General features: G+C 43.4%; 1 protein-coding gene across 4 annotated transcripts in view; it reads left to right on the forward strand.

Moving 5' to 3' along the window:
• Positions 1-5349, forward strand: part of kank4 (KN motif and ankyrin repeat domains 4) — a 160162-nt gene extending 154813 nt beyond the window's left edge. For all 4 annotated transcript variants that reach the window (XM_045687830.2, XM_045687829.2, XM_045687831.2 and 1 more), the window contains one exon: positions 3158-5349. In XM_045687830.2, the coding sequence (XP_045543786.2) occupies positions 3158-3316 (159 nt within the window). In that variant the 3' untranslated portion in view covers positions 3317-5349. The remainder of the gene's footprint in view (positions 1-3157) is intronic.
• Positions 5350-14230: the final 8881 nt, after the last annotated feature.

Here is a 14230-nt window from a genome sequence, read left to right on the forward strand (position 1 = left end):
GAGGATACCTCTTTCTACGATCTTCCTCTCTCATGGCCAGCGATGGTATTATTCTGCTCTCACTCTTTGGTCCCACATTATCTCACTATGGCTAATTTTCTTCATGATATGATTGGTTGTCGCAACCAGAAATTTCCTTGACTCACCGTTGTCAGGGCGCTGGCAGGATATAGCTCATCAGTCGAGGTTACAACACCAGGAATTAACAAGTGTAGCGAATTCGGGGGGGATTTTCAACCAAGAATGAACATATGTCTCCTGAAATGGTAAGCATCCTTACTGTCAAAAATTGAGTCAAATTAAATCATACCCAATTTTATTCATCATATATACAGAATACAGGGGGGTGTAAACAATGCAATGAAATGCTTACTTGCAAGCTACCTCTTAACATAGCCCTTGTGTCATACAGCATGTCTTGGGGGTATGATATTTGTGCGTCTAACTTTCTCACTCATCATTATTCACAATTCATCAGGACTATCCATAATCCTGGTAGCATCCACATTCATGTAGAAGTGTTTAGAAATATATTCTATTCTCATTTACAATTAGTGACTCCAAAATGACACAATACATTATTTATCAGTCATTTCTATTGGGCACAAAATAATCTGAAACACAACCAAAACAAAGAGGAAAAGTCACAAGCGTGATGTAATCATTGTGTTCTAGGAACATTGGACCAACTACTAAACTTCTGGCTACTTTAATACACATAAGTGAATTTATCCCAATACTTTTGTTTCCTCTTAAATTGGGGTACTATGTACAAAAAGTGCTGTAATAAAAAGTGGTGTAACATGGATGAAAATACCCTCAAATTAAAGCTGACAGTCTGCACTTTGTATATATAAAGTGCTGGAGTACAGAGCCAAAACAACAAAACATTTCACTATCCCAATACTTTAGATGGAGTATTTGGCTGTTTTGACTGCCGGAGCCAATTCAGACTTTAAAAAGAACATATATGGTCCATGGACTAAGGAGTAATGCTAAGCCGTACAGGAACGTAGGACAGGGGACTGACTGATGGACTGGCAAGCACAGGTGTGGAGGACAGAGGCCCAGGTGGTGGAGTAGCCCGTACAGGAATGTAGGACAGGGGACTGACTGATGGACTGGCAAGCACAGGTGTGGAGGAGAGAGGCCCAGGTGGTGGAGTAGCCCGTCTTGGAGTGGAGGACAGGGGACTGACTGATGCAGCTGTAGACCAGATGCTGGTAGAGGGGGTGGGAGTAGGACGAAAGGTGCCAACAAGAGGCAGGGCTGTCTCCAGTACTGGAATTGTCAGGTCCTGAACTTCCACAAGCTCCACAAAGCCCTCATCATTCTCCCCTTGGACATCAGGATCACCTGTCTCCAGTTCCTCAATGGCAGCCTTGTAATCCTGCAGCACCAAACCAGTCTGATCGAAGAGGCACTCCAAACCAATCAGCTCCCCTAAAGAAAAAAAAGAAAAGGAAATGTGAGAATACACCAGAATGAGTATGGAATAATTCTATGATAACATTTCACAAAGAGAAATGCGTTGCTGTTTGTATTAAATATAAAATCTGCGTTAGATTATTAATTATATTATATTGCCATTACCAGTGTATTTGCGTAGAACAGTGTAAGGAACCATATGTTCCAACTGATGACCTTCCTACTGCACTTGGGACAATAAAGGTATTCTGCTGCCACATAATAGGATGTGTCCACATCCACAACCTGCTTGATCTTCTGGTGGAGTCCCGGTGAGGTCAACTCCCCTCTCTCACAGTCAGAATGTGGGCAATAGAGCTTCACCTGACACAGCCCTGCTTCACTCTCTTTTAGTAGTTTTTTTACAATAAATCCTGGAATTCTTACTCTCCGTTTAGACAAGGCTTCCATTTGGCAGTTTGCTGAAGCTGGGCTCCATGTCTGCTGTGAAAAGAAGAGGGAAAGTTTGTGTTTAATAAGCATAAATGATATACATTTTAATGACACTGAGCAGATTGGATTAATGGATGGAACAGTAAAATGAAGTGTATAAACTCTAGCTACCTATGTTGTTATCTCTAGCTACACCAGCATAAGCAAGAGAATAGGATATCGCTCGTGCCTTTTAATTGATAATTAACATGATGACCCATCCCTAGCCTATTTTATATCAAGACAGTGTTTGCCCTATAGCTATGTCTAGTACAATTAGCTAAATTAATAAAAAGAGAAAAGGAGAGGTTTGCTGACGCTGAGTTGAGTGACAAAGCACAACTACAAGCTCTAAAAATCACACTTTGTTTAGATAGCTAGCTACGGCAATAAGAAAATAATAACTGGAGTTTAGTTTGGTAAGTGGGGTTAAGAGACTGTTTTAATAGTCAGAGTCATCGGTAGCTAACGTTACGTTACTTCGATAACCTGTGTCAGTGTCAAAACACCAGTTTACTAACGTGTTAGATAGCGTTACTGTAGCACTGGACATTTTGTTAACCGTGCTAACGTATTACTGAAGCTTAATACACTGATATTACCTGCTAGATATTCTGATCGATGATCAATGGAAATAGCATAAGCAAAACATTGTAGCTAACGTTACTTCAGAAAATAAAGATAACTGGCGAACAAAATGACCTAAGAGGAAATATATTTTTACATGGTCCTCTTGACTAGAGTTTAAAGGTCCCGCCATAGCCCTATCCACATTGGTCAATTATTGGTTACTTGTTGGTTGCACAGGCAACTCAGATTGGTTGGTGAGTGCAATTCTTGGTTACTTCTTGGTTGCAGACGGCGGTATGATTGGTTGTCGCAACCAGAAATTTCCTCGACTCATCCTTGTCAGGGCACTGGCCCCTGTGGCAATGGTCTTTGTGTGGTGTAGATTTGAGGTGTGTGGCTCATTACTCAGGTCTCATGTTTCTGAGGGGAAGGGGTCTAAAGTACACACCCCCTGGCTTGTGGAGAGGGCAGTATTCACTCTTCAAACATGATTGAACCCACAACGTTTTTATTTACTCCATGAGTGAAGAAACATTCTCTCTCCCCCTCTCCCCCCACACCCCACCCTCTCTCTCTCTCTCTCTCTCTCTCTCTCTCTCTCTCTCTCTCTCTCTCTCTCTCTCTCTCTCTCTCTCTCTCTCTCTCTCTCTCTCTCTCTCTCTCTCTATCTCTCTCTCATTGTCTTTAGGATGGTCAGAGTGCTCTTTCGGTTGCGGTAGCGGCCTCCCACAGTGAGCTAGTTGACCTTCTGAAGACCCATTCTGACTCCACCACCCAGGCCTCTAACCTCTCCTCCACCACCACCTCAGCCACCATTATCACCACCACCACTGCCTCTCTCCTCTGAGTCCTCTCCAGAAGCCCCTCTCTAACCCCTACCCCACCCCAACACCGGACTCTCCCACCCTAGACCCACCATAGCCCGGACCCCATTCGCCAGACCCAACCCTACCCCAGACCCCCGTGGAGGACAAACACTCAGCTCACAGGCCTACTGGACCTGTGCTGCAAGGAACCAGAATAACACACATTCTTCAAATTGCTGCCAATATTCCGTGGGCGGGACTCTGGAGTTATGTATGAACCGTTTGGCAGCCAGCCAATCAGAGGGACCTGTGTGTGTCAATCAAAGAACCCGTAGCCGTGGCGACAGTGGGGATCGACAGGTGATCCATGAAGAGTACAGAAAGAAGACAGAAAAAAAATGCTCTTCAGGCAAAAATCTTCTTAAGCACATGATCTACCTTCGAAATCTATCATATTATTATCAATAATATGGCTTTTCTTCCTTTTTATTCCATTGATGACATTACTATTATTTTATATTTGGACATAAGCCATTTATTGAACCATAAAGTCATTGTTATAATAATGTTTTATCAGATACACAAACTGTATTTATTTTGCGTTGCACTTTGTTTTACTCTGTTTGATTGATATTCACACTGTACATATCATATCCATGCTTGCTTTGTTTTCATCAGTATGACTTAACGATTGACTCACTGGGACGTCTTCCAATATGAAGGGTATAGTAAGGTATAGTAGGATGCAGCATGCAGCAATATAATAACAAAAGGCAGAATCTTCCGAAGCTACTAAACTGCAGTATGTTGTAGTAACTCTCCACTTACTACTCTTCTCAACTATCTACAACTCTTTTTCTCTTTCTCGCTCTCATGCACTAGCCTGGTCTCAGAGCATTTCATATGATTCTGTACGTACAGTAAATCCTAGACATTCCATTTAGTATGATATGTTACGTTTCGTATGGTATGTATTCAATTGTGGTTATCCATCACCCATTTCGTATGATATATTACGAATTACAATTCATATTATATGTTACGAATTTTCATAACAAACAATATTTAACGAATTTGCTAAACGTATGATATGTAACGAATTCTAGCTAGGTGGCTAATGTTAGCTAGCGCGCTAACGTTAGCTAGGTTAGGGGTTAGGGTTAATTATTATTAACATTTTTTTTACTTTTACCCCTTTTTCTCCCCAATTGGTAGTTACAGTCTTGTCTCATCGCTGCAACTCCCCTATGGACTCGGGAGAGGCGAAGGTCAAGAGCCATGCGTCCTCCGAAACACGACCCTGCCAAGCCGCACTGCTTCTTGACACACTGCTCGCTTAACCCGGAAGACAGCCGCACCAATGTGTCGGAGGAAACACCGTACACCTGACGACCGAAGTCAACTTGCAGGCTCCCGGCCCGCCACCTTCCCTTAACCCGGACGACGCTGGGACAATTGTGCGCTGCCTCATGGGTCTCCCAGTCACGGCCGGCTGTGACACACTACCCGGGGCTGTCGTGGTGCCTTAGGCCGCTGCGCCACTCGGAAGACCAGGGTTAAGTTTAAAGGGTTAAGGTTAGGTAAAGGGTTAGTTAAAAGGGTTAGGGTTAGGGTTAGGGCAAGTGTTAGATAACATGCTAAATAGTTGCGAAATATTTGTAAGTAGTTGAAAAGTTGCTAATTAGCTAAAATACAAAAGTTTTCAGCAATGAAATTCGAACTTGCAACCTTTGGGTTGCCAGACATTTGTCTTATACACTCACCCATCCACCCCTAGATGTTTGTGTTATACACTCACCCATCCACCCCTAGATGTTTGTGTAATACACTCACCCATCCACCCCTAGATGTTTGTGTTATATACTCACCCATCCACCCCTAGATGTTTGTGTTATACATCCACCCATCCACCCCTAGATGTTTGTGTTATATACTCACCCATCCACCCCTAGATGTTTGTGTTATATACTCACCCATCCACCCCTAGATGTTTGTGTTATACACTCACCCATCCACCCCTAGATGTTTGTGTTATATACTCACCCATCCACCCCTAGATGTTTGTGTTATACACTCACCCATCCACCCCTAGATGTTTGTGTTATACACTCACCCATCCACCCCTAGATGTTTGTGTTATACACTCACCCATCCACCCCTAGATGTTTGTGTTATACACTCACCCATCCACCCCTAGATGTTTGTGTTATACACTCACTCATCCACCCCTAGATGTTTGTGTTATACACTCACCCATCCACCCCTAGATGTTTGTGTTATACACTCACCCATCCACCCCTAGATGTTTGTGTTATATACTCACCCATCCACCCCTAGATGTTTGTGTTATATACTCACCCATCCACCCCTAGATGTTTGTGTTATACACTCACCCATCCACCCCTAGATGTTTGTGTTATATACTCACCCATCCACCCCTATATGTTTGTGTTATACACTCACCCATCCACCCCTAGATGTTTGTGTTATACACTCACCCATCCACCCCTAGATGTTTGTGTTATATACTCACCCATCCACCCCTAGATGTTTGTGTTATACACTCACCCATCCACCCCTAGATGTTTGTGTTATATACTCACCCATCCACCCCTAGATGTTTGTGTTATACACTCACCCATCCACCCCTAGATGTTTGTGTTATACACTCACCCATCCACCCCTAGATGTTTGTGTTATACACTCACCCATCCACCCCTAGATGTTTGTGTTATACACTCACCCATCCACCCCTAGATGTTTGTGTTATATACTCACCCATCCACCCCTATATGTTTGTGTTATACACTCACCCATCCACCCCTAGATGTTTGTGTTATATACTCACCCATCCACCCCTAGATGTTTGTGTTATACACTCACCCATCCACCCCTAGATGTTTGTGTTATACACTCACCCATCCACCCCTAGATGTTTGTGTTATACACTCACCCATCCACCCCTAGATGTTTGTGTTATATACTCACCCATCCACCCCTAGATGTTTGTGTTATATACTCACCCATCCACCCCTAGATGTTTGTGTTATACACTCACCCATCCACCCCTAGATGTTTGTGTTATACACTCACCCATCCACCCCTAGATGTTTGTGTTATACACTCACCCATCCACCCCTAGATGTTTGTGTTATACACTCACCCATCCACCCCTAGATGTTTGTGTTATATACTCACCCATCCACCCCTAGATGTTTGTGTTATACACTCACCCATCCACCCCTAGATGTTTGTGTTATATACTCACCCATCCACCCCTAGATGTTTGTGTTATACACTCACCCATCCACCCCTAGATGTTTGTGTTATATACTCACCCATCTACCCCTAGATGTTTGTGTTATATACTCACCCATCCACCCCTAGATGTTTGTGTTATACACTCACCCATCCACCCCTAGATGTTTGTGTTATATACTCACCCATCCACCCCTAGATGTTTGTGTTATATACTCACCCATCTACCCCTAGATGTTTGTGTTATATACTCACCCATCCACCCCTAGATGTTTGTGTTATACACTCACCCATCCACCCCTAGATGTTTGTGTTATATACTCACCCATCCACCCCTAGATGTTTGTGTTATATACTCACCCATCCACCCCTAGATGTTTGTGTTATACACTCACCCATCCACCCCTAGATGTTTGTGTTATATACTCACCCATCCACCCCTAGATGTTTGTGTTATACACTCACCCATCCACCCCTAGATGTTTGTGTTATATACTCACCCATCCACCCCTAGATGTTTGTGTTATACACTCACCCATCCACCCCTAGATGTTTGTGTTATATACTCACCCATCCACCCCTAGATGTTTGTGTTATACACTCACCCATCCACCCCTAGATGTTTGTGTTATATACTCACCCATCCACCCCTAGATGTTTGTGTTATACACTCACCCATCCACCCCTAGATGTTTGTGTTATACGTTCACCCATCTACCCCGACCAACCACCCTCCTTTCATTTTTGCCTTAAGTAACCATCTGTCTTATGTAATCATATACTAAATTGGGTGTCTCGGATTTACATGCAGAATAATACGAAATGCTCTGAGACCAGGTGGCATGCACACACACACACACACACACACACACACACACACACACCACACACACACACACACACACACACACACACACACACACACACACACACACACACACACACACACACACACACTCTCACTCTCTTCCACTGTAATGTATCATTCCATTTGTCTGCCTGCTTTATAGATTACAAATCAAATAATGTATGCAACCAAAATCGCTACAAAATGCACAAAGAATGTCAGTTTTACATTCCAGAATCCAGATAACATTCTGCAGGCCTCCTAAGGAACAACATCACAGCACTTAGCACAGGAAGCAACACAGTAGAGATCTCTCCATTACTGGCCATACTCTAGTAACATGTTCTCTACTGTCCTCTGCAGTCAGTGATGTTACACAGCTCCTTCTCCAATGTGGACACAAATGCAGGTTTCACTGCTAGAAAAGTAGAAATGTTGTTCTTAGGGGGATTGTGCCTCTCTCTTCCACCCCAATTTTCTCTCTGTATTGAACAATAGGGCACTGGTGCAGAGAAATTACATGAGGAGATCCTATCTTGCCTATCAGAAAATGAAGAGGTCCCAAAGAAGAGGTGCTGTACTCACCAGGTGGAGTGGTGCTGTCTTTCTTTTTCACCTGTTTATCACAAGGCAGGCCTAGGAGCTGAAGACTGACCTCTACTGGTTAAAGAACTATATGGAAACCTAACTGTACATACATATACAGTATTGTGGAAAATATATCTGGTATGGTCTGACATTTGCTCTTAAATATATTTAGTATTTATTAAAAATGCTATATTTTTACAATATACAGTATATGCATGGGCCAATAGTTCAATGATTGTGTTGGAATATGTGAATTTATTGGTTCTTCTGGATGGTATATATAAGCTAATTGGTCTACTTTAAAAAGCAATGTAACTTTTCATTGGTTGGGTGCTTCACGTTCGTCTCTCATTGGACAAGGCTGTGTGCTGTACTGTATCAACAGGACTGACTGTTGTGAGACTGTACTTCTACATTACAATCAGATGAAAACAGCTGTACCTGCCTATAATATTCCTACTATCAAATTGACTTGTATGTTAACCATTTACAAATCAAAGAATTGCTTCTAAATAAAAAGGAAACTTTGAAACTGGTGTGTGTAGAAGTTTATTATGTCATGATTCAAAGGATGTATATTAGCCTCTGTACACTATTATGGATAGAGTCAATCCACATGGCGGAAGATCCGCGTTATAGCGAGATTGAAATGTAAAGGTAATTTCCAATTAAGCCGGCATATGTAGTGTTTACCGTAAACGCAGTCTCTGCAAACATTGCCTTTAAATTTCAATTGCACATTACCACGGATCTTCCGTGATATGGATTGAATCTAGGCCTTTTACAAAGGCGTTATAGTATACAAGCACCACTCGCCTAGCCACGCTAGCCTTGCCCTCATGTGGGTGCTAAGAATCTAGCAAGCATGCTAAGAATCTAGCAAGCATCCCGCCCTGTTCAGCTCCCTTGCCCATGCTCGCATCGCCCAACGGTCCACCGCCCACTCCGCTTCTCTCACTTTCCTTCCATTGAAAGTGAATGGCATCTGATGTGTCACCGTACGATGCCGCTTCCTAGTGTAAACGGGCCGTTAGTCTCTGATAGGACTGAATTAGTGCAGACGTTTATTTTCCTTTTTCTGTGCTGTCCATCTATAACACAGACTCCACAGAGTCACAGACCTTCACTGAGCCACTGTTACTCTGTCAGACAGACCGCTCACCCCAGGGACATCCCAGATGACATGTAATGCCATGTCACCCACTACAGTAGCGGTTTCAAAGTTATTCTACAGAGGTTTTTTTGTTTTTTCCTTTCAATTAAGACCTAGACAACCAGGCGAGGGGAGATCCTTACTAATCCGTGACCTTCATTAATCAATCAAGTACAAGTGAGGAGAGAAAACCCACAGACAATCGGACCTCCATGGAATGAGTTTGACACGTGTGATACTGTGTGAGTGTGTGAGTGCGTGTGTGTGTGTGTGTGTGTGTGTGTGTGTGTGTGTGTGTGTGTGTGTGTGTGTGTGTGTGTGTGTGTGTGTGTGTGTGTGTGTGTGTGTGTGTGTGTGTGTGTGTGTGTGTGTGTGTGTCTGTGTGTGTGTATGCGTGTGTGTCTGTGTGTGTGTATGCGTGTGTGTCTGTGTGTGTGTATGCGTGTGTGTCTGTGTGTGTGTGTGTAAAACTAGCTTGCACCAGCAGATGGCAACGTTACTCTAGGATAAAGACCAGTGTGAGGGTTGCTTCCTCAGAATGTCAGCATGTTAGTCAACAGGCTGATCTCTGATCCAAATTCTCACAATAACCTTGCGTTATATAGATAGATGGAGCCTTCCTTAAAAAATAAAAATGAAACAAAGATTAACGTTGAATGCTAAGCAGCTATCATAGTCAGGTACAATGGCTTTACCACAGCAGCATCAGGCCTCATTCACTCCAAGCCACTGAAGGAGCAATGGTAAACTCCATTTACCTCACCATACCTCTCCATGCTGCAGCTGCTAACCGTATAGAACATGTCTTTACCTCTCCATACCTCTCCATGCTGCGGCTGCTAACCGTATAGAACATGTCTTTACCTCTCCATACCTCTCCATGCTGTGGCTGCTAACCGTATAGAACACGTCTTTACCTCTCCATACCTCTCCATGCTGCAGCTGCTAACCGTATAGAACATGTCTTTACCTCTCCATGCTGCAGCTGCTAACCGTATAGAACACGTCTTTACCTCTCCATGCTGCAGCTGCTAACCGTATAGAACACGCCTTTACCTCTCCATACCTCTCCATGCTGCAGCTGCTAACCGTATAGAACACGCCTTTACCTCTCCATACCTCTCCATGCTGCAGCTGCTAACCGTATAGAACATGTCTTTACCTCTCCATACCTCTCCATGCTGCAGCTGCTAACCGTATAGAACATGTCTTTACCTCTCCATACCTCTCCATGCTGCAGCTGCTAACCGTATAGAACATGTCTTTACCTCTCCATACCTCTCCATGCTGCAGCTGCTAACCGTATAGAACACGCCTTTACCTCTCCATACCTCTCCATGCTGCAGCTGCTAACCGTATAGAACATGTCTTTACCTCTCCATACCTCTCCATGCTGCAGCTGCTAACCGTATAGAACATGTCTTTACCTCTCCATACCTCTCCATGCTGCAGCTGCTAACCGTATAGAACACGTCTTTACCTCTCCATACCTCTCCATGCTGCAGCTGCTAACCGTATAGAACATGTCTTTACCTCTCCATACCTCTCCATGCTGCAGCTGCTAACCGTATAGAACACGTCTTTACCTCTCCATACCTCTCCATGCTGCAGCTGCTAACCGTATAGAACATGTCTTTACCTCTCCATGCTGCTAATGAGCCAAATGTCTTTTCTCGCCGTCACTCAAACACATGCACACGCAAACATAGACACACACACTGACACACGCAAAGCAGGTTTTTCCTCATAAGGAGATAATGAAAGAAAATCATGGGGACTTGCTGATGCTTACCCCTACAGGAAATGCACCTAACCTACACTTACTGTGCTAATGAGTAAACACACACACACAACACACAACACACAACACATAGAATACCCCTAGAGCAGGATAATGAGTGAATATTGGGATGGGAGAAGAGAGTACTGTAACAGCATCAGCCCCATGCCCTGGGCTTCCAGATACTTTAAAACATTTTTATTTAACCTTTATTTAACTAGGCAAGTCTTATTTATAATAACAGCCTACACCAACCAATTGTGCACCACCCTATGGGACTCCCAATCACAGCTGGTTGTGATACAGCCTGGATTTTAACCAGGGTGTCTGTAATGACACCTATAGCACTGAGATGCAGTGCCTTAGATGCTGCGCCACTAGGGGGAAGAGAGTACTGTAACAGCATCAGCCCCATCCCCTGGGCTTCCAGAGAAGAGAGGCACAGCAAGAGTGCAGCAGGCAGACACAGAGGGGTACGTAGGGGTAGTCTCTGACAGTTCTACTTCCAAATACACCAATTAGGAAGGAAAAAAGTCCAGCAGTGGCAATGAAGAGAGAGAACGTTAACCACTCGTCAGCCATACAGTTTGGCCTCACATGAAACTGAGAGTGTGCACTGGCACACACACACACACACACACACACACACACACACACACACACACACACACACACACACACACACACACACACACACACACACACACACACACACACACACACACACACACACACACACACACACACACACACACACACCTAATCTGAATTGCAGACTTCTCCGCTGACCTGTCAGTGTCTCTCTCGATTTGACAGCGTGATGAGGTAGCCTTGTTACTGTGGAGACTTTTAAGAGTAATTCACTCGTAATGGCTTTCACGCCCTTCTCCTCCCTCGGCCTCAATAGGGGGCCTGGCATACTAATCTGAAACACACTCTCTAGGAAATAATGTGAAATGTCATCAACCACCCGCCACTATTGGTCAGGAAGCAGGAAGCAGGAAGCAGGAATTAAAAAACTGGGTGGTGACTCAGTGCTACAGTGTTTTATACTTTTAAACATTGATTTTAAGTATTTTATTTCAGGTATGTGGTGTTAGTGCTGTTGTTACACACCGTTTTATGCAACTCTTTTCCTGGCTGGATTCAGTCTGTTGACTGAGCTGATACTGATACTCCAGAGCTAGCATGCTAGCCCTGTCTAGCTAGTCTGCCTGGCTGACGCCAGCAAAGCTTGACTCGTGTCGTGGTTGGTTCATTGTAGCCGGGGCCGATGATCCTGACCCGAGTATGAGCCTGTCTGACTCATTTTTGGAGTTGGAGATGGACGGTAAAGCAATGAAATGAGAGTCATGTGACATGTTCACGTGACATGTTCATCCATATTCCCAGGGTTATTGTCAGTAGTAATCTTATACCCAGAAAGTTGAACTGTTAGCTTTTTTGCTGTTAGCCCAAATGAGAGGCCCACTATGGTCAGCTCACACAGTGCTATTATTTCAAATACCTACAGTATATGGATACCCCTGTAGTTTTCAAAGCACGTAGAGGGCTTGGATTGTGGATCATAAACGTGCGAAGTTTGATGTCAAAGATGGACCATCTGGATGCATGACATTCTGGTTCTCATAGAGACATTCTGGTTCTCAGAGAGACATTCTGGTTCTCATAGAGACATTCTGGTTCTCATAGAGATCTGGTTAAATGTCTTGATTATGGATAAGGACATTAAAATGGCTAATTACAGCATTTTCAGGTGTGATGTTCCCCAAGTCAGTGTCACTATTCCCAAAAAGTTTAAATGTTTGGTTATAGATGTGACCTGCACTTGTATGTAGCAGATACTTATCGCCCCCCTGCTGTACTGGCGGATGCTGTTGGTACTATCTTTGTAAAACCTTTTCTGTCATCTGAATTTGTTATTTTAGGTGATCTTAACCTGGATTAGTTTAACCCAGCCTCTGGTCAATAGAATAATATTTGTCTTGATTTTAACTTGACTCAATTTATCTCCAAACATACACAGCTTAAAGTAAGAAACCCAGCAAGCTCCTTGCTGATTGACCTAATTTCGACAAATAGCCCAACAAGTATCAAATGGTGTCTTTGCTAATGACATCAGTGATCAGTGTCCTTTTGCATGTATTAGAAATACCAAACAGAAACTTTGACCCCATACTTCATGCGGCTATGGCTGCCACTGTATTGAAGCCACTAGATATTGTATATCATAGCGCATTACGTTTCATTACGGGTGATAGGTTCAGCATACATCACTGTAATCTTTATGAGAAAGTAGGCTGGCCCTCTTTGATGTCTTGCAGATCTATGCATTGCACTCTTTTTGTCTGTAAAGCCCTCTTGCGTAAACTACCACCTTACCTCACTTCTCTGGTAACCTACAGAGATACAAGCTTTCAGACACCATCTCAGGAATGGTTAACTCTAGAGGTCCCTTTGATCTCGATGGTTAGGTAAATCTGCCATTAGCTATTTTGCAGCTTGCTTGTGCAATGGTCTACAGAATTCCCTGAAATGGAATGAATTGGTGCATCTGAAGCAGTTCAGACGGCTATCTGAGGACCTTTTTAAAGGAAGAATGTGTTTGTTTTTTATGATTCTATGATTGATCTTATGTATTTTTGTTTGTGTTTTTTTTTGCTTGCATATGTCTTCTATGTAACTAGGCCTATGTTTTGTAACTTTCTCCAGGTCGTTGCTGCAAATGAGAATGTATTCTCAGTCAACTCACCTGGTTATATCTACTGCAGCCCTCATCCTCCACATACAACACCTGTTCTGCCAGTCACATTCTGTTAAAGGTCCCCAAAGCACACACATCCCTTTTCTTCTTTTCAGTTCGCTGCAGCTAGCGACTGGAGCGAGCTGCAACAAACACTCAAACTGGACAGTTTTATCTCCATCTCTTCATTCAAAGACTCAATCATGGACACTCTTACTGACAGTTGTGGCTGCTTTGCCACTTTGTCTCTACCTTCTTGCCCTTTGTACTGTTGTCTGTGCCCAACAATGTTTGTACCCTGTTTTGTGCTGCTACCATGTTGTGCTGCTGCCATGCTTTGTTGCTACCATGTTGTTGTTATGTTGTGTTGCTGCCATGCTTTGTTGCTACCATGTTGTTGTTATGTTGTGTTGCTGCCATGCTTTGTTGCTACCATGTTGTTGTTATGTTGTGTTGCTGCCATGCTTTGTTGCTACCATGTTGTTGTTATGTTGTGTTGCTGCCATGCTTTGTTGCTACCATGTTGTTGTTATGTTGTGTTGCTGCCATGCTTTGTTGCTACCATGTTGTTGTTATGTTGTGTTGC

This window comes from Salmo salar, chromosome 10 (assembly GCF_965601325.2).
Source record: "Salmo salar chromosome 10, fSalSal1, whole genome shotgun sequence".
NCBI lineage: Eukaryota > Metazoa > Chordata > Actinopteri > Salmoniformes > Salmonidae > Salmo > Salmo salar.